This window comes from Telopea speciosissima, chromosome 7 (genome assembly GCF_018873765.1).
Source record: "Telopea speciosissima isolate NSW1024214 ecotype Mountain lineage chromosome 7, Tspe_v1, whole genome shotgun sequence".
NCBI lineage: Eukaryota > Viridiplantae > Streptophyta > Magnoliopsida > Proteales > Proteaceae > Telopea > Telopea speciosissima.
The window spans coordinates 17,044,384-17,063,825 of NC_057922.1; the positions used below are offsets into that span (position 1 = coordinate 17,044,384).

The 19,442-nt window shown below is 37.4% G+C and overlaps 2 protein-coding genes and 1 non-coding gene across 6 annotated transcripts; 1 reads left to right on the forward strand and 2 right to left on the reverse strand.

The window, feature by feature from the left end:
* Positions 1 to 1,735: 1,735 nt before the first annotated feature.
* On the reverse strand, positions 1,736 to 5,370 carry LOC122667743 (60S ribosomal protein L23). The gene is made up of 4 exons (XM_043864147.1): positions 5,277 to 5,370; positions 4,854 to 5,138; positions 2,303 to 2,344; positions 1,736 to 2,013 (listed from the first exon to the last, which is right to left on the reverse strand). The coding sequence occupies exons 1-4, from the start codon at positions 5,287 to 5,289 to the stop codon at positions 1,931 to 1,933; spliced, it is 423 nt and encodes a 140-aa protein (XP_043720082.1). The 5' UTR covers positions 5,290 to 5,370; the 3' UTR covers positions 1,736 to 1,930.
* LOC122670171 lies at positions 4,065 to 4,202 on the reverse strand. The gene has a single exon (XR_006334148.1). It is a non-coding gene; the product is annotated as a small nucleolar RNA snoR137 (small nucleolar RNA).
* Positions 5,371 to 5,560: 190 nt separating the features above from the next.
* Positions 5,561 to 18,288, forward strand: LOC122667741. 4 transcript variants are annotated; one of them, XM_043864142.1, is made up of 10 exons: positions 5,561 to 5,856; positions 8,244 to 8,342; positions 8,775 to 9,337; positions 10,040 to 10,241; positions 12,790 to 12,951; positions 13,154 to 13,254; positions 13,798 to 13,866; positions 13,946 to 13,986; positions 18,015 to 18,127; positions 18,235 to 18,288. In XM_043864142.1, exons 1-9 carry the CDS (start codon positions 5,689 to 5,691, stop codon positions 18,095 to 18,097), a joined length of 1,488 nt encoding a protein of 495 aa, XP_043720077.1. In that variant the 5' UTR covers positions 5,561 to 5,688; the 3' UTR covers positions 18,098 to 18,127; positions 18,235 to 18,288. The 4 variants fall into 4 exon arrangements, 3 of the variants coding, with proteins under 3 accessions (XP_043720077.1, XP_043720080.1, XP_043720079.1); XR_006333850.1 differs by lacking the exon at positions 18,235 to 18,288 and having other exon boundaries at positions 13,182 to 13,254; positions 18,015 to 18,116; XM_043864145.1 differs by lacking the exon at positions 12,790 to 12,951.
* The last annotated feature ends 1,154 nt before the right edge of the window (positions 18,289 to 19,442 follow it).

The window sequence follows — 19,442 nt, forward strand, 5'->3', positions numbered from 1 at the left end:
AGAGACCACGGTGGTGGTTATTAAAACCCTAAATGGGTTTTCTCCATTATCATTCTTGGTTTTTCATTCTTGGCTTAGCGATTTGGGGAAGAAGGAGAGGGAAAGGGTAGTTTAGGGATTTAAATTTATTTAACTGGCTGACATCATCACTTAACAGGATAAAATTAATGTTAGGGACTAATTTATCATTTTGGAGTCTAAACCAAAAGGTGATTTGAGTTTTTTCAAAAATTAGGGGTGATCTGAGTTTTGATTGAAAATCAGGGGGTGATGTATAATTTATCCTTATGCTTTTCATTTATTTCCTATTCAGATTTAATTGTCAAGAACATGGATTTAGGAATTGGTATCGAATTGGTCATTCATATAGTATTGGCCACGACGATATCCATACTTGTCCAATATCAGACCAATGGTACAAATTTTGAGGGCAGAACAGTTAAAAAACATATGATATTGAAATCTTAGGAGGCAAAAATCATTCAATCCGGCTTGATATGGTCAATTCATATTGGTATTAGTATCAATATTGACAACAATGGATACCAGTGCCAATACTGTGAACTGAATCCCTGATCAAGAGAGAGAAAAAAATATTTGTTGATGCAGCAAAATAATCAATGTGGCATTAAAGGAAAAGAGAAGTTAATTTCCAAGAGTGAAAAAAAATTGTTGACTTGGTAAGTCATGTGATGTGGCATTCAATGAAAAAAAAAAAATCCAGTATTGGTCACCTTATAAACCGATAAGATACCAATAAAAATTAGCACCCATCGTCCTCTATCGAACAAGTTTACCCCTGGTCTTCTTTAAAAATCGATTTTTTTTATTATATATTTTTTTTGGTAGAAAATGTTGGTGAGAGGGCAGTGACTAGGGAGGTCGAAGGGAACACAAAAATGTTTGTGAGGCCCAAATAACTTTGAAGTAATCAATGGCTTCTTGCTCAATGGCTGCATGTTGGGTCACCTGCTACCCCTGCGAATTCAGATTAGAAAGAATCCTATTATTGCTACTTCTAACCTTAATATGGAAAAACTGGAATTAGCATTTCCATGTTGAAGCCACTTCTCTAGCACTCAACATCTGAACCTACTTAACCAAATCCCTTTCTTAATGCTACAATAAAGGGTCAAGAGGGAAGGTTATCAAATTCTCTTGGATTTGCGCAGGGAATTCCTCAGCTTGTTGGAGAAAGGGAGAAGTCTTTCTAAAGTGCAGTTTGCTTACACGATTTCAGTTTGATTTTGACACCCTTATGCAAACCACACACTCTCAAGCAATTGGCAGGCTAAGTCATACCATTCACATTCACATTCACAATCACAAAACTGGTTCTAAGCAAGTCCGGTGGAATCATTGACCAGAAAAGACAATCCTGTTTGCAGAGCGTTGGGCTCCTCTGTAGCGCGACATGATGTGTAGCGCACCATCCAACGACCTGCAGTGTTTGGACACATTGGACTGTGTGCCCACACACTGCAAGCCATCAGATGGTGCACTACACACCATATCGCATTACAGAGGACCCAAATCCGTTCGTAGACCGTGGAATCATTGCCTATACTGGCTGAGGGGAGCCAATAAACGGTTTAATGTAAATTTGATTGTACCAGGACAATCATTATCTCCTATTTGAAATTTCTTTTTGGTAAATGAACTCCAGATTTTTTCTGAATAAAGAATTGTAAGGCGAACAGGACACATTTAAGATAGTAAGAGTAGAACAACTTGCAAATCTTCTCACATTCAAAAACCTAAAATTGAAGATCACAGCATCAAGTACAAGAGATTATCCAGGTTTAACCAAATAAATGTATACAAGTAAACCAGAACCCTAGAGCTACGATTATGACCATTTAAACGAAACAAAATTTGATAGTGTCAAATAAATCCATTTTTGTAAATTCAACCTGGGACCTCTAGATTCTTAAACGATAGCGTTGGCAGCACTAGCAATCCTAGGCCACAGATCTGCACACTCCTTTCCAATCGGACCTGTAATAGCTGATCCTGCATAAGCCAACAAGCATAAGAATAATGAGAAACTCAATAAACTATCAACTGATCATTGTCTACCAGCACTAAGAACCGCCACATCAAGGGTTGGTGTTATCCACAATTAAAATTCCTGACAAACCAATCAAACTTTCGACTGTAGTTCAAGAGAACTCCAACGACAAGAATTACAATGACAGATATGACCCATTTAAAAAAATAAAAGGCTATACATTCAATATATCCAAGCCAACTTGTAATACTGAGAACTATTTTGTAATCTAATTTGGAGAATGCAAGTTACCTTTCATTTCTCCCTTGGGGTTCACAATAACTCCAGCATTATCTGCAAAATCAAAGGCATAACAACAATCAGTCTAGGAAGGACGACAGCTTCTTTGGATTCACTTGAAGGGAAGAAACATTACACTACAAAGATCCAACCAATTTTACTGATAAATCAGAAGCTTGCTTCAAGATACGACAAAAATGAAAAAATATTAGGCAAACAAAGATCATTTTCATGTTTGTCCCAGTTTAGCATTAGAAAATGAAAAGAGTCAAGTCATTGAATTGCAACAGCCTGTAACAGTTCTTCAGAGGAATCCTTCCTCATAATAATGTAATTGATACTAGCTTTCACACTAGAAATAGCAGGTAAGACATAACTTAAACAACCACAAAGGCTAACCGAACAATAGACACAATGATTCTACTCTATTGCTCATCTTAGTTACAGACAATTTGCCTATGCAGTAGTTACAGTGATGCAGATAGGTAACTAAAGCCAACAGAGTCAAAATGCAAACCAAACAATTCCTGTGCTGTGCCTGAACATCAAAAAAATGATCACTCTGTCTAACCCGTCTTTACTGAACCATAGATCATCTTAATTATTTCTTTCAAAATAAAATCATATAGCACTACGATGAACAGCCAAGCAACTATAACTATATCCATTCTGTTATGGGTAACCCTTTCAGGGCACAGACAACTACTACAAGTACTTTGTAATTTCGACAACCTACTATTTTCTACACAAGATTTTCAGAACGAAAAATGAAGTACCAAAGACCAAGAGAAAGAAGACCTGAACTGCGACGATTTTTCCTTGTGAAATAAGGAGGGAATACCAGTCCTAGTCGTGTTGGTTAGAAATTAGGAGTTGTTTTGATTTTTTATTGTTAGTCCATCTAATAATCATGGCTGGATTTTGTATTAGTCCTTTTCCAGTTTTGATATTTAAAAGTTTCGGTAGAGTCCTAGCTGAAACAGGAGTTATATTAGGCTGGCCAACAGGTCTGTTTTATCAGAACTAGTTTTGCTTTTATTTTCATTCTTAATCCAGGAATTGGTCCAGGTCAGTCCATGAGTCTGTCCAATCCAAATCCAAAATTATAAATATACATATAGGCATAACAACACCCCCCCTAAAAAAAAGAAACTATTTTATGAATTAAGCACACCTCAGTTTCATTGTAAGCACTGTGGATTCAATACTTGCTCTGAGTGGATTCTCAGGTTTAACTCAGTGGATTCCAAAGGGGCTTCAAATGTATTCCCGGCCTCTATCTATTCTACCCCTCTATCTCATCAATCAATCAATCACAACAGGTCAGTTTATTCTACTTCTTAAACACCTCCAACTCCCCTGCTTTCACTCAAGTTTTCAAGTTGCTTTCTACTGCAATATCTTTCGGGATATTGATCAGATTTGACTCAAATTACAATAGTTTCTGATTATCTGATCTATTAATTACTAACCTCAAGTACTGGGGATAATTAGTCTATATTGAAGTTCTAGGTCTACTACTCTGTTCCCCTAGTAGCACTAGGAGTTGTCTACACAGGCCATATTAGACATCTGTTTACTGAGATCTTATGCAAACACATTCAAGCCATTCAGATTAACACCTGACCAGAGAATTAGTATTTCTGATCTATTGGTATTGAGTTATTAATTTTTCTTCCCTAAGCTGCTCTGTTTCTCTGTTCGGGTGATCCTGTTTCTGCTAATCAGTTCTGGTTCTTCTATTTTGGAGCCGTTCGGAATTAGTGGAAAAGAAAAATATACCAGAAGACAGGTAGCACAATGCCAGAGAAAAGGGCACCATGCTGTTTAAAACTGGCCTTTCTTGGATATATGCTCCTTAATATGAGTAATCATATAAATAGTGGGACAACTCAATTAGTAAAGAAGCAACCAACTCAACTACATCTTATCCAATCTCAGATAGTAAGGAAGCGACCTTCAGGAAAAATGACTGTGTACAATGATACAATAGATAAGTCGTAATGCAGCATTTCTAATTATGCAAGTCCAACATGAGAAAGCAAACATTCTAAAATGGATTCACAACAAGGAAACAAAATAAACAAGCTGCATGCAGCAATGACTGCTATAAAACAAACATCATACCATCTAGTGAAAACAATTTCTCTTGACAACTGAAGCAAGACAACTAGCAGGAATTTAGTCAAGTAACAATGACTTAGTCCAGCCGCTTCTACCAGTTAATCTATATGTTTTCACCGATTGAAGGACTCCGCCGTCCCAGAACAACAAATACAAATAAATACAACTTAGACCGTTTTCATTCACTGGAGATTAAAACATAAAAGTTAACAGAAAAACATGCATCTTACGCAGAGCACTAATCCAAACAAACATGATATGATCTCACGTTTACTACTAATCCAAGCAATTAGCTACACTAGGAAGTTATGAAATAACCACAACAAGTGCTGCGGAAGAAAGATTGAGAATTCTAAAGTAACATTAAAAAAAAAAAAAAGTAACGAAAGCAACAATTAAACTTGTTAGAGGTTACTTTAAACAACCCCAGAAATTTTACCTTCAAAATACATGAAAACACCATCCTTTCGGCGCCAAGGCTTGCGCTGCCTGACTATGACAGCAGGCATGACCTTCTTCCTCAGATCGGGCTTCCCTTTCTTGACAGTGGCCATCACCATATCACCAACACAAGCAGAGGGCAAACGGTTGAGACGACCCTTGATTCCCTTCACCGATATGATGTAAAGATTCTTCGCTCCGGTGTTGTCGGCACAGTTCACAGTCGCCGCCACCGGAAGACCCAGAGACATCCGGAACTTGTTTCCGGCCGATCCTCCGCGACCTGCAACACATTAACAGCAACAACTCATCAGTAAGTTCATCACTACATGTATATATAATGTGATCACATAAACCCTAAACCAAATCCAGGGAAGAAATGAAAGCGAAAGAAGTTATGGAAGAAGAAAGACGCAGTTACCTCGCTTCGACATTTTGAACCAGTTTGACTACAGAAAATGAAAGAGCTTCTAAGGATCGTTTTGTGAAGTTTATAGCTCTAGGGTTTCAGTGGGCCGTCATTAGCGCTCGTAGGTTAGTTACCTAAAAGGTCCTCCTCTCTCTCACTTAATGCCAGAAAAGTACTAAGAAGTGCGAATTGACCATAATACCCCTAAAAGGCGGGAAAACTCTGAGAAACCAATTTATCTTTCACAGTTCAACTTTCAACGAATTCAAAAAACGAGGTTTTCCCATCCGTACCTCATAAACCCATTGGCCGCCATTGGTTTTCTTCTAATTTCAATGAAAAACTGAAAAGGGTGGAGGAGATCTGACGTTTGTTTCACCATCGGGTTGCTTGAATTTGGGTTTTGGACGGAATTAAGGAAGAAATGGTTTGGTCGCATCCAGACATATCCCTGGAAGATCTGTTAAACTTGATTAAAGGGTTCGTGGATATCTTGATTCTGGCATCTGGATACCAATCATCTGGTATTCCTGCTGTTTGGGATGCCCAGAATATGAGGAAAGCCATGCAATGGGGTCTGTTCTTCGAAGATGTGAGCATATCTTTATTTCTTTCACTGTTATCTTTTTATTTTCATTCCAGGTTTGATGTTAGGATTTATAGGAATTTCAGGAAACTTTTTCTTTTCCCTTTTTTTCATGGTTCATGTGTTTTTAAGCTGTTTATTAATCCTTTCATTGCATGCGACAGTCATTACCATTCGGCAGGGAAAAAAAATTCTGCTGGGTCAAAGATTAGGCTGTTTGCCTCCAACTTTATAGATAAAATGAGACAGAATGACAATTTATCTTGTGAATAAAGAGGAAATTTAATTTCGTTGTCATGCCTCTGGTTTTCGTGGAAGTTTATGATTTTATAGGCACTCTGTACATATATGCGAATCCTCAAAATCTTCTTGCAACTTGGAGCTGTAAACCAAAACAGGTTCTTAAGCTACAAGTGCAATCCAAGTAACAAAGTTCAGGAGAAATTTCACTATTTACAATTGATTAGGCTGAAATCTCCGTTCTGTTGTCATTTCTCCCTGCAAAATGACCTGCAGAACAGTCTCTTGAATCAGATTCAACCTTCAATAGACTAATCTTTTGAGACCCATATAATTTCAAACTGTCAATAGTTTCCATTAATCTTTTGAGACCCGTATAACCACAACAGTTTAATAGAAATCCAGACTAGGCTTTACCATAGCCAAATTAACCAAAAATAGTGGGAGTGGAGGTTATTTCATGAGGTATCTGCTTCAAAAGTTTTCTCTTATGCATTTTTGGTTCTTTGAACTGAAGTTAATGGATCTTTTATCTCCTCCTGAAACACCACATTGTTTCTTGCCTTCCAGATAGGCCTCCCAATAATCACTGCCTTTCAAGGACCCCTATCATATTAGTTTTTCCCCATCTTGGTGTATGTATTGTTGGTCATCAACATGTATGCTTATCAATGGATCTAAAGTACTCATCTGCTGGGTATCTGTTTCTCTTTGAATGTGGAAACAGGAGGAATTGTACACTCCACTTCTTTCAGTATTCTTGCATGGCAATGAGTCATGCACTTCTGCATGGTTCTGAAAATAAGAACTATGGTTTTTGTTTTTCCTTTTATTCAGAAATACATAAATCTTGTGCACCCTACTTTATATTCATATTTTGCAAAATTTGCTGAAAAACATGGGAAGCCAGTTATATAGTAACATCGTCCAGGTTACATATTATTGGTAGGGTTCATTTAATATCAAAGAATACCCTTGTCAGATCTTGACAGTTAATCAAATAACTCAACTAATTCTTATTCAGACTATATGGGGTATGGCAACTTGAATCCTCATCCACCATTCTCCAGGTTCAGGTTTACATTGGTTTGGCCAAAGGTTTCATGCTCTTTGACACATCCCTCTCTGCCCAAGTATGGGATCAGCAGTGTAAGACAGCCTAGAGTTTTCAGAATTAAATATCCTCTAATTAATAAATATTGTGATTTTGGACTCAGAGATTGTCCCAAAATGGATAGAAATTTTTACAACTTGTTTAAGGAACATGTTCTGTGAAATTAGTTGCTATGGTATTAATTACTTTATAGAAGTTATTCTTGTACAAATGTGCCAAGAGTTTATCGTAATATTTTGTTCTCAGAGAACCTAAGTATGTGAAATATTTTTGGATTTAAGAGTTTCAAATATAAGAATCTATTGCTTTATGAATGAACCAAATGGTGGGTATTTCTTATTTCAGAAATATTGATTTAATTGTATAATCAATAATCTGAAAGACTACTTTTAGTGGAGATATACGTAATGATGTAACCACAATTTCCTTTATGATAATGCTTCAAGGTGAGTTTCTGGTTAGTTTCAGAGGTTTACTCTTTCACCACCTCCAATAGAGGAACTGTGCATGGATGACAACCTAGGATAAGCCATAAATAGCTATGAAAGTCTACACAATATGCCAAGGTAGGAAATCAGATGCAACTTGGACTTGTAAGCAACAACAGTTTTTCCAACTAGTGCCTTGCAAATAGGGATTGCACACCGGCATTCAGTTGAATACTAATGATTTGAGGAGCCTTTAGGTCACTGTACATTGCTGTTCTTCTCCAGTTTTCAATGTTTATTGGTAATTATGGTACGGGCTAGCATGGAAAGGTCTAAACGATAAGTCAATTGACTGAGACTGGTCTGATGAAGCCAAAGAAATCAAAGAAACAGCTTTTAGTTATTGTTATTCTAGACCTAACAGCCTGTCAATCTATTATCTTTTAATCCTATCAAGTTTGTGCTTTATCTCTAATGACGCGTTTCAGTATAACTACTGATCTATACTACCTCAATGCAATTGTCATTTGTCTTTGAGTTATTGAATTCAAGCAGCAACTGTTTTCTCCATGCTGAATATAAATAAATGTTCTGGCTGTTGATGTGTTTAGGTTTTTAGTCGCCTAAGAGGCTTAGACGATTATCAAGACTCAATGAAAGAACTCGATGCAGCTTTGCTTGTGATGACATCAAATCCTTATTTCCCTCAGGTTACTATTAATTCATTTCTTTTGCATTCCTTCTGTGTTTGTCCTTTTGGGTAGGTATGCTACAGTAGAGCACATGGTTTTGAGTTTTCTATATCCAACAATGCTGGATTTTTTTTAATCAAAAAAATTTGAGAGGGGGAAAGAAGGAATAGAGATAATCCCTGCTGGACAATTTAAAACTAATTATATGTATTTGCATGAAGAGGTAATTTAGTAATCACACTTAAGTGGCTGCCTATGGGGAGAAGATAATTACTATACACGTTCTTCGGTGTTCCAGGGTTTGACACCTTGCATTTATGTCAGAAGCTGAAACATGTTTCTGTGTCCTTGTTACATAGTGTTTCCCCCTCCCCCACTCCAAAAAGAGAAGTGTGAATGTTATCTCAGTTCAGTAGCTTCCATATCTCTAATTATATTCTGAAACAACAGGGTATAACAAATCTGTCATCTGCAATCCTTAGTAAAGCTAGAGAATTCGTTCTGCGACATCTATTTCATGTCATACCATTAAGAGATGCACATCTCAGCACTCTTATGGCTGCAGCTGTTGAGATGGATCTTAATGATCTTAAGGAAAGAGAATATGACTACCTTAATGTGTATCTTGACAAATTGAAGCTGCAAAATACATCATTAAATTTGGTTACAGAAATGAGGGGTTTTATGAACAATTCAATGATTTCCCATAAGGATCGTTCACCATTTCATGCCCAAGTTCTGTGTGGTTCAGTTTGTAATCCTTGTGTTGCAGAAGATAGTGTGGATCCTGGATCCCCTCTCAGTGTTTCAAGTCTTAAGCTCAATGGATGCCATAATGCTGATTATTCTAAGCTTATCCTTCAAGAGCTTTTGAAGAGACAGACTACAGTATCATGCATATCATCAATTGAGATGGGATTGGATCTACTATCTGAGTCCTTATTGCATGGAAAATATGTTGGTTCTGATTGTGACCTGTTGGAGAAACGTGTAAACTGTGATACTTCTCCACTGTAAGTACAGATATTACCCTCCTCTATTGTGGAACTGCATTGCTATTCTTTTATCACCTTACTAAGTGAATATGCTCCTATAGAGGACAATGCTACTATGCTTTCATAGGCTGTTCCCAGTGAGGGTCATAATTTGCACATTTCTTTTGGAGAAAGCAATGTTATTTATGTATAGATTAATTTATTATTCGCTATTAATTGGGTTGTATCTGTGTGACCAAATACAGATCATTTATTTATTGAACTAGCAGTCATATACAACCAAAAATTCTGTTTTGGGGGTGGGGGTGCAATTATAAAGAGCCATGATAATCAAAGACAAGAAACTCAAGAAATGAAGTTGTCTACAATGCATAAAATAAAATTTGGTAGGAGAAAGATGCTTTGACAAAAAAATCACTTCTTTGTTCACTCAAGTTGCAAGCCAAATCAAGGTAAAAGAAAGTTCATGAATTCAAACTTCTGTAGTTCAAACTTGTAACAGAAACTAAAAGCCTTTTTCATGTCTTAAAGTAGAGATGTGGAAAATTCTTTTGAATAGACAACCTAATATCTAATATCTCTAGTAGTCAATACATTGTGTGACATCCATGATCATGATGTATGTAAGTTTGAATAAACAATAGAAGTTTTGCTCTCAATGTTTGTCATTTCATTGCTAGATTTGGGGTGAGTGAAATATGTTTTTGTCCTTGCAATCAGGGATGAAATTCTGTTGGTTCAGTTTGTTGCATGGAACTGGTGGAGATCAAAGAACCTTTCTTATTTGCTTGACAAGAGAACTATCAGAATGGTATCAGGTGCCAATTTTATTTTTTCTGCTCCTAAGGTTCAATGGCTTCAGGTGTTTGAACGACTGCAAATTTCAGCTGAAAACCATGATGATGTTTTACTTGAAATAATTGTAAGTTCTATTGTTAGGTTGAATTTGCATTTGCCTGAATTTTCTTGAGATGTGATTTTGTTATGCTTATAGTTGTATGCACATATTCCTTGAAGACTTTCATAAGCACAGATGAATGATCTTACTGTCAAATTGAATAATTGAATGTAGGGAAAAGCTTTAACTTATGATCAATCTAATCAGAGGTTCCAAGAAATGTGTCATTCACTAAGTTTTCTCAGGCATATCATGACCTAGGCAACAGCAACCAGCCATCTACAATTATAGTTTTATCTTTAAACGTATTCAACGTGCTAGACGTTTACTTATCATTGGAAATGAGATTAGCATGCAAAATGAAGATGTTGGAATATGATAGTAACTCTAATGGGTGTTATGAAACTGCATTGAGGATCTAAATTAGATGAAAGAGAGAAGAGGGGGAGAAGTACCTAGAATTTTCCCATACACTACATACTTTTATTACCCACCTGCAGTAGTATTACTTGATACATTATACAAACAATATGAAGCTGAGAACAAGGTAGTAACTTGCACATATTCTGTTTTTGATATATTGGGTACACCTCTAATTGAAACATAGAAGGTATTGTATGTAATGAAGGAACCACCTCTATACAATGACTTTACCTAATACTTTAGTAGGGTTTTTTTTTTTTTTAATCTTTTCATTATGACTACTGATTCATCAAAGTTAGCAATTGGCAAATTCACTGCATGAAATGATTTATTAGACAAAATTAAATATTCTCTGAATAGAAGCAGTGTCAGAAATCTAAGTTCAACATGGCTGCAATTCATATGCTAGAGCCTTAACCAATTTTATTTTTTTTAAAAAGAAACTCATGTTGGAAAAATGTTTTATTTTCTTTTATTTTAAAATGTCTGAAGAAGAAAAGAGTGTAACAAAAATATGAGGGAATGAAACAGATGATTATTGGGCTGATCACTATTTGCATAAGAGTTAAGGTGGCATTTAAAAAAGCATTTAATGAGACAGCGGGCCTTGGTGCAACGGTAAAGGTTGCTCCAGTATGACCAAGTGGTCACGGGTTCGGTCTGGAAACAGCCTCGCTGCGAAAACAGGGGTAAGGTTGCGTACATTATGATCCTCCCCAGACCCAGCAGTGGCGGGAGCCTTGTGCCCTGGGTATGCCCCTTTTTTTAAAAAGCATTTAATGAATAGCATAAAGCAAAAACAATAAATGGACAAATTGACATATGAAAGAATTTTATGCTCATAAAACCTATGTAATGGGATCCTTGTTCATTCCTCAATAGAATCAGAATCCTCAGTAGACAGGATCGCATGGAGGTGAGAAGATAAAATGGAAGAACCCCAGGTTGGGAGAACTGAAAAACTGAAGTCAGTTTAAGTATTGTTTGTCCCTTATGAACAACAATCTAACATCTTTAGAAATCCACCAAAACAACAACAAAACTATGAGCATAACTTGCGAACAAATAGGTGAACAGAAAATCGCAGGAACAAAGGAAGAAGAAAGAAAGAGATAAGAGGGATATGACCAAGGATTCTCATCAAGGCCTAGGTTAGCATCTCACCAAGCCGCCCAACATCTCACTAGACTCCACTGCATCTCACAACTATTGGCATGAAACTATAAAATTAATTTTACTTTTTAACTTTCTTCAAAAAGTGCTTACAGGCTGCCATTTTTTGTAGTGGCTGGGAGGGTTTTAGACTTTCATTGGGATTTTCACCTAGACTCTTTGACCATTTAATGAACTGCACATCATAGTTGTCAAGGCGTCACCTTGACGTCACCCAGGTGATTGCTTTGGCATCAACCTTCCTCCAACAACTTGGATCGCCTAGACTCTGTGACAACTACGCTGCACATTTTCAAGGACTTACAGAACCAACTCTCATTGGGGCTTTCTCATAGACTCTTTGACCATTTAATGAACTGCAAATTTTCAAGGTCTTACACAACCATCAATGAATTGACTTATTGAATGAAATAATATTTCCTAAGACTTCATAAAATAGTTGTAACTAACTAGATAATGCTCCTCAAACTCTGCACACATGCATTAATTACTTTTGACCCTTCTTTAACTAAGACTTGGACTGGATTAATTAGGACTGGTTTTGGGTGAACTAGAAAACACCCAGACCTGATTGGTCTGGCCTGAACCAATTAAACCTGGTTCAGTTTTACCAGAGCAGGTTCATTTAAGAAACTGCAAGCTTGGATCCTCCCTTCTTGTGATGGTACTGCTTGGAGTAGAACTTATCTACATCATTATGTATTAAGTGTCATTTTTCAACAAGTTTATTAGACACATTATATATCATCACAAAAATGCTCATAAAGTCCATCTCTCACATTTATTAAATAATAAAGAGTATAGTCTGGATTATTTACATAGAACTAGTGTGGCTGCTGACATGAAGAGTTTAGAACCAACACTTGAATGTGAAAGTTGAGAATTCGATGTAGTGCAATGATTTGATTTTGGATTAGACAGTTGTTTTGCTTTCTATGTACAATTTGGAGGGTTAATGATATTGGAGTTGCAACAGGAGCTCTCACTATTAGGGTGTATTGCAAGCAGATGGAGTTATCTAGTTGAACACCTCATGTCTGTATCTTATGATCTCCTAAATATCTCAAAGCAATATCATGAAGTGCACAACTTGCTCCAAGGAGGATCTCGATTGCTACATCCTAGAGGAGAAATGGAGGTAGTCAATTAATTAAGAGGATGAAAAATGGATTTTAGCTCTACATCCTCTCTTTTTTTTTTTTTTCAAAACCAGAGGAAAAATGAATTTAAGTTCCTAAGTCTCTTTTTTTTCTTTTAAAATTTTGATTCTTTCCTTGTTTGTGTAATAAATTGTGGTTCTTATGATTCCCATTTCTTTTGGTTATTGTTTTCTGTACTAGGAAAATGGCATAATTGAGCATTTGACAGGGTTGTTATGTGGACAACTTCACCATTTATGGAAAATATCCCCAATTCTTACAGCAACTGCGGTTCCTTCCTGGTACATCTTTTTCTTGGCCTTAACAAAGGTCATTTGGGATGGCAACCATCTCAACATGGTTTATAATGCATAAAACTGAATCATAAAATGATGAGAGAGAGAGAGAGGTGGCCAGCCAATCCCAAAGGCAAATCATTGACTAGTCAATATATGATAATCATATAAAAGATCGAGGTTTTCAAACAAATGGCATAGAATCAATTATTTACAGTTTAAAATTCCAAATACAGCTTGTTGTTGAAGAAACTGGTCCCAAATCCCTTTGCTTTAGTGCTTAACTTCTTTTCTATATTCTCTTCACTTTTGTTGTTTGAATAAAGTAAAATTGACAAATAAAAGACTGGATTCCTCTTAGAAATTTCCAGTCTTGAGCACAACATGACTATTCCACAGAGAAAGTTCCGGTCTTGCCAATATAAAATTTCCTGTTTCCTAAACCATCAGCTACTTGCTAAAAAAGCCAGCTAGCCTAACTTTCTTCCTGTCATCCAATGAAATGCATTTGATTAATATTTGAATACATGTATAATTCGCTTTTTGCAGGTCTACCCTGTTCAGATTGTATTTGAACGAAATAGAAGCACAGTTGAAAGGAAGTTCTTCACTGATTAGGTTCTGTAGAGACAACTCGTCTATACTTCTGTCATATTTCCATATTTTTTCTTTGGCTTACCTGCTTTCTGTCTCACAGATGCTGTAGTTGTATCCAAGATGGGAAAGAGCACAAAGAATGTAAGTTCAATCTCTCTACACATGTGCACAAACACAGGGGATTGCCATTAAATTGCAAAATGTTAAACATTACATATTACACTCTAGGCAGTCAAAGAAGGGGAAACCAGTCAATAATGTTATGACATGCCGCAAGATAGTATAACTAAGGCTCATATTTTTCTTAATGAGACAATACCTGAGGAGTGCAACTTGTGCTAGGGCCATACTGATTTCACCTGGAATTTTCACTTGTTGGGTTGGGCTGGAGTTGGAAAATGTTGGGATTTGGGAAATTGTGACTTGTGTCTAGACTAACACTAGCCCCTTTGTTTATAATAGAATGAATAGAAAGTAGGGTTACAATATAATGACCATAATGACCAAACTACCCCTACACCCTATATTACAATACTCCCCCTTAAGCTGGTGCATAGATATCACACATGCCCAACTTGCACAAAATTGGATGAAACATCTTACTACTAAGTCCCCTTGTGAGGACATCTGCTAATTGCTCTCTAAACTTCACAAAAGGAATACAAATAAGTCCTTGCTCTAGCTTCTCCTTGATATAGTGACGATCAATTTCAATATGCTTGGTGCGATCATGCTGAGCTGGGTTGTGTGCAATGCTAATCGCAGACTTGTTATCATAGTATAACATCATTGGAACACAGATAGGCAAGCCCTAATCATGGAGAAGACCCTTAAGCCATAATAGCTCACAAATATCATGTGCCATAGCACGAAACTCAGCCTCTACACTAGGTCACAAGATTTCCACCAACAGAAGTGTAGTATCCAGATGTGGATCTCCTATCATTAGGTGAACCAGCCCAATCTGCATCAGTAAAGGCCTCCAAACGCATGTGATCATTAGGCGAAAAAATGATACCCTTTCTTGGAGCCGACTTCAGGTACCATAGAATCCGATACACCGCCTCCATATGAGAAACACAAGTGTCGTGCATGTACTGACTCACCAAACTCACAGCATAGGCTATATCAAGCCTAGTGTGAGATAAGTAAATAAGTCGTCCAACCAGCCATTGGTATCCGCCCTTATCAACTGGCTCACCATCCTTATTTTTTAAATGGGAAATAGCCTCGAGAGGAGTGTCGCAGGCTTGCGGCCTAGCATACCGGTCTTTGAAAGAAGACCTAGAGTATATTTCCATTGAGAGAGAAATATACCTCTAGTGGATTGGGCCACTTCAATTCCAAGGAAATACCACAGCTTCCCCAGGTCTTTAATTTGAAACTCCCTACCTAAGTAGGCTTTCTGAGTAGCTATCTTAGTAGGATCATTCCCAATGACAACAATGTCGTCAACATACATAATTAAGACAGTAATATGATCACCAATTGTCTAACAAATAAGGTGTGTTCAGCATTACTCTGTTTGTATCCCACTAACACCATAACCTTATGGAACGAACCAACCAAACCAAGCATGCAGAGATTGCTTCAACCCATACAGCGCCTTTTTCAACTTGCACACCTTCCTTTGTGTCTTCTGACTAGAGAAACCCGGAGGGATATCCATGTACACCATAGTTGTCATGGCGTCTAGGCAACCCAAGGCACTGGAGAGGGTCCAAAATCAAGGTGACACCAACAAGGCGACTAAGGCGTCTAGACGCCTAGGCGACACCTTGACAACTTTGATGTACACTTCTTCCTGCACCTCATCATGAAGAAAGGCATTATTGACATCAAGTTGCTGCAACTCCCATCCGAAATTCACCGCACCTGAAATAATTACTCGGATGGTGTTCATTTTGGCGACAAGTGCAAATGTCTCCTGGTAGTCGATGCCATAAGTCTAAGTAAAGCCTTTGGCAATCAATCTAGCCTTGTAATGATCTACAATCTCATCTGCATGTTGTTTGACAGTAAATACCCACTTGCATCCTACAGGCTTCTTAGTAGGAGGAAGGGGTACCAAATCCTATGTGTTCCCAAGAGCTCTCATTTCTTCAAGCATAGCATCCTTCCACCTGGAATTTGCAAAAGCTTCTTGCCAGTTTGGAGGAACAGAAGCAAAGGACAAGGAAGACACAAAAGTCTGATATGAAGGAGATAGGGAATCATATGACACTACATGGGAGATAGGATGTTGTGTGCAAGTCCTTATTCCTTTACGGACAACAATAGGTAAATCAAGAGACTTATCAGTATCACTAGGAAGAGAGAGATTACCAGACGGAGATGTGGACGCTGGATCAGAGGTAGGCAATTGGAGTGGTGCAATGATGGTGGCGGAAAGAGAGAGAGAGAGGGGCTAGGATCTCAAGGTGGATCTCAGCTCTGATACTATTTTGGGATTTGGGAAATTGTGACTTATGTCTAGTCTAATACTAGCCCTTTTATTTCTAATAGAATGAATAGAAAGTTGGGTTACAATAGGGTTACAATATAATGAATCATAATGACCAAACTACCCCTACACCCTATATTATAATAGAAATTTTTAAAACAACCCAAGCATCAGGCTGAGTTGTATGGATTTTGTCTTTATAAAAGAATTTGAGTTTAAATCTTAGGATGTGATGTAGAATCTTTATGAAAATGTTAGCATTTTGGCAGAGCTTGGGTATAGAAGTATGAATAATGTAAGCACGATAAATATAGATGAAGTTTTAACCAAAAGAGATGGTTGAATAAGAAAGGTATGGAAGCTGAAATTGGGAAATTTTGGGAAAATATTTTGGTTTTTCCAGGGTTGAAATCAACCCCTTGGCAAAATTCTGTACCTTCACTATGACCACTACAACAACAACTCAGCCTTATCCCAATTTAATGAGGTCGGCTACATGACCACTAAGAACCCAAAACTTGGATGGTTGTGCCGATAATGAACCAAATAAATATAGATCCAGTTTTGCGTAGTTATAGAACTTCCATGTCATGTATTGCAATTGATTTCAACGATCTATATCAGGATATTAGCCCTTAGAACTCTTAATTCCACCATGTCTCCTTTTGTCTCTTGTGCACTTTTAGCCTACAAAATACTCATCAGGATGTATCTTAAGCTTGTATGATGTTAAGGCTCAGGGTAGACATCTGCTATTGATTCTTGGTTGAGTTAGAATGCAGGTTGAGTGCTCCACTCTTAGGGTTGGATTTGCTTTGGCCTTGTAATTGAAGCAATTGGCCCAAGTTTCATAGCAGTATGTATATCAAGCAGAAATATGATTAGGTATTGGAAGCTGATTTTCTCACAACTATATGAGATATTTTATCTCCGTAACATAGGACCAGGCAGTCGGACTGTTGTTGTTACTGTCTGTACCATCGGCGACTGGGCCCAAATGATACAGTCCTTAGTCAAGAGTGTTCAAAGGCCAAGAACTATTGACTGATCAATGGAGCAATAAGGCTTTGGAACTTTGTTAATGTTTATAAGATTTTAAATTAAAAAATTGAAATTCTACAAAAATGAAATGCTACAGACTTTTTCCCAATTCCTACTTAACCAGATATAAGAACTTTTACGTTTGTTGAAATATAAGTATTTTTAGTTCTAAAAGTGACTTGTATATACAATATAAGTATTTCCCAAAACATAATTTGCTTCAACTGTTTGAATTGTATGGACTGGAGTGGACTTTCGGACTGCCAAGAGCTGGGTGAAAATTGTCCAGCTTCTGGTTCTTCTTTTTCAGAAGAATTTGCCAGTGGATGAAATTATTAAGAATAACTGAAGAAGATGCAAGAATTTTTTAGATGTGCTACTACACTGGAGCAAGTTGCTTGTTTATTGAATGATTCATACAACATGGTAACATAAGGTTTACGTAGTCCAATCTCAAGAAAGCTTTCCATGGGAGAAAGTCAATAAACCCCACTTTGGACATACATATGCATCTGAAATATCATATCTGCACATATACATATCTGTCAACATTTTCTAGTAATTACATTTAGACATGAGTCATATAATATTTTGGTCCTTTAAGGATAAATGGTCCTTGTTTATGATAGACTAATAACAGGGTTGTAAGAACATAACCTGCATTTACTGATTAATGTATTCCCAGGTGAACTTGCTGAAAGGATTTGGTGCCTTTACATCATTCATATTCGTGGTTCACTGCTAATGAATAGCACCAGTAGTACTTGACTTAAATATTCCAATGCTGGTATATATTCTGTAAGGAAAAAGTCTTAGTTATTTTATTTTATTGCTCTTAACTCTGTTCATTTCGAGGTAAAACCCATGTAAAAGGAAATTTTTCCTGCAAAATCTTGTTTCTGCAAATTACTTGGAAATTTTCCTTTTATATGGTTTTTACATGGAAAAAAGTGGAGTCTACATATAGAACTGAAGGCTGGTCCTGTAACCTTACAGAATGGAGGATTCACTTGGGCAACTAACAGAATGAAACGATGGGTCTACTCTCCTCTCCTGTTAGCTGCTCTTTCTTTTCTGAAGAGATGGAGATCCTCTGGTAGGCAACACCAGGCATAAGCATAAGCAACTTTCGAAGGGCACAGGTGCTTCTACTCGGATTGCAGTTTTGACTCATTTTGGAAGAATGAAATAATAATTAGATCTCATACATGTCCTACTGCACTTTTGGGGCAGTGGGATTCGCCACAACTTTAACCAAACTGGATCTATTGGATTGGACTTTTTTGTCGTCTCAATGTTGTACGCTGAAGCTATAATGAAGAGTCCATTAGCAGTGGGAAACCAGATATCTGTCCCGTTAATTCACTATTGGAATGGGAATGAAGAGTATTTGGAAAGCAACTTCAATCGCCAACCACTGAAAATTTACCTCTTCGCGACAAGTTCTGTAATCATGATCTATGAGCTGGCTCGACGTCAAAGGAAACGGAGTCGAGTTTGACCGATGGTTAGGAATCCAAAAGTCAGTCCATGGGCACTTGAATAAACAGCCCTTTGATTAATAAAGTCTGAGCTCCTAGAATTGACCTCCATCCCAAAGAGGCTGAAGAAGTGGAGGGTGCATGGAGAAAGTCTGTGGTGGGGAAGTATTTTTGTTTCATTTAGTGCCCCCAAAGAGAGTTGGGGTTCAGTAGTTCCCAAGTTTTTTTGGCAAGCATGGCTTTATTCATAGGACCTACGCATTTCAAATTCAATCCACCACTCAGTTTGGGACTGTAGAAAGTATTGCAACTGATGGTGGGGATCAGAGAGCCATCGCCACTTGACCAAAATAACTTGCGGCAAGTAGAGTCCAGAGCCTGTAAGATAGTAGATGGAAGTTGGAAGCATGTCATATAGTGTAAAGGAAGAGCTAAGAGAGTTGATTGAATCAAAATGTGCTTGCTAGCTAGGGCTGCAACAGGGTCAGGTCTTTTAAAGTCCCAATCCATCCTTGAGTCCCTTTAGCTAGACCAAGGCCCGACTCGGCCCTAAGTCAGGGCCAAAAAAATCCAACCCTAACCAGCCCTCAAGATCAGGTTAGCTTGACCTTGATTGGCCCTAACCATGGGGG

What these genes read in the sequence shown, in the direction of transcription:
- LOC122667743 (XM_043864147.1), bottom strand. An exon ending in TGTTTTCATGTATTTTGAAG is followed by an intron (nt 2,345 to 4,853) that starts GTAAAATTTCTG and finishes TTGATTTTGCAG; the next exon opens with ATAATGCTGGAGTTATTGTG. An exon ending in CCCCAAGGGAGAAATGAAAG is followed by an intron (nt 2,014 to 2,302) that starts GTAACTTGCATT and finishes TGGCTTATGCAG; the next exon opens with GATCAGCTATTACAGGTCCG.
- LOC122667741 (XM_043864142.1), top strand. Translation starts at nt 5,689, where the DNA reads ATGGTTTGGTCGCATCCAGACATATCCCTGGAAGATCTGTTAAACTTG. An exon ending in CAAATCCTTATTTCCCTCAG is followed by an intron (nt 8,343 to 8,774) that starts GTTACTATTAAT and finishes CTGAAACAACAG; the next exon opens with GGTATAACAAATCTGTCATC. An exon ending in GGAAGTTCTTCACTGATTAG is followed by an intron (nt 13,867 to 13,945) that starts GTTCTGTAGAGA and finishes TCTGTCTCACAG; the next exon opens with ATGCTGTAGTTGTATCCAAG.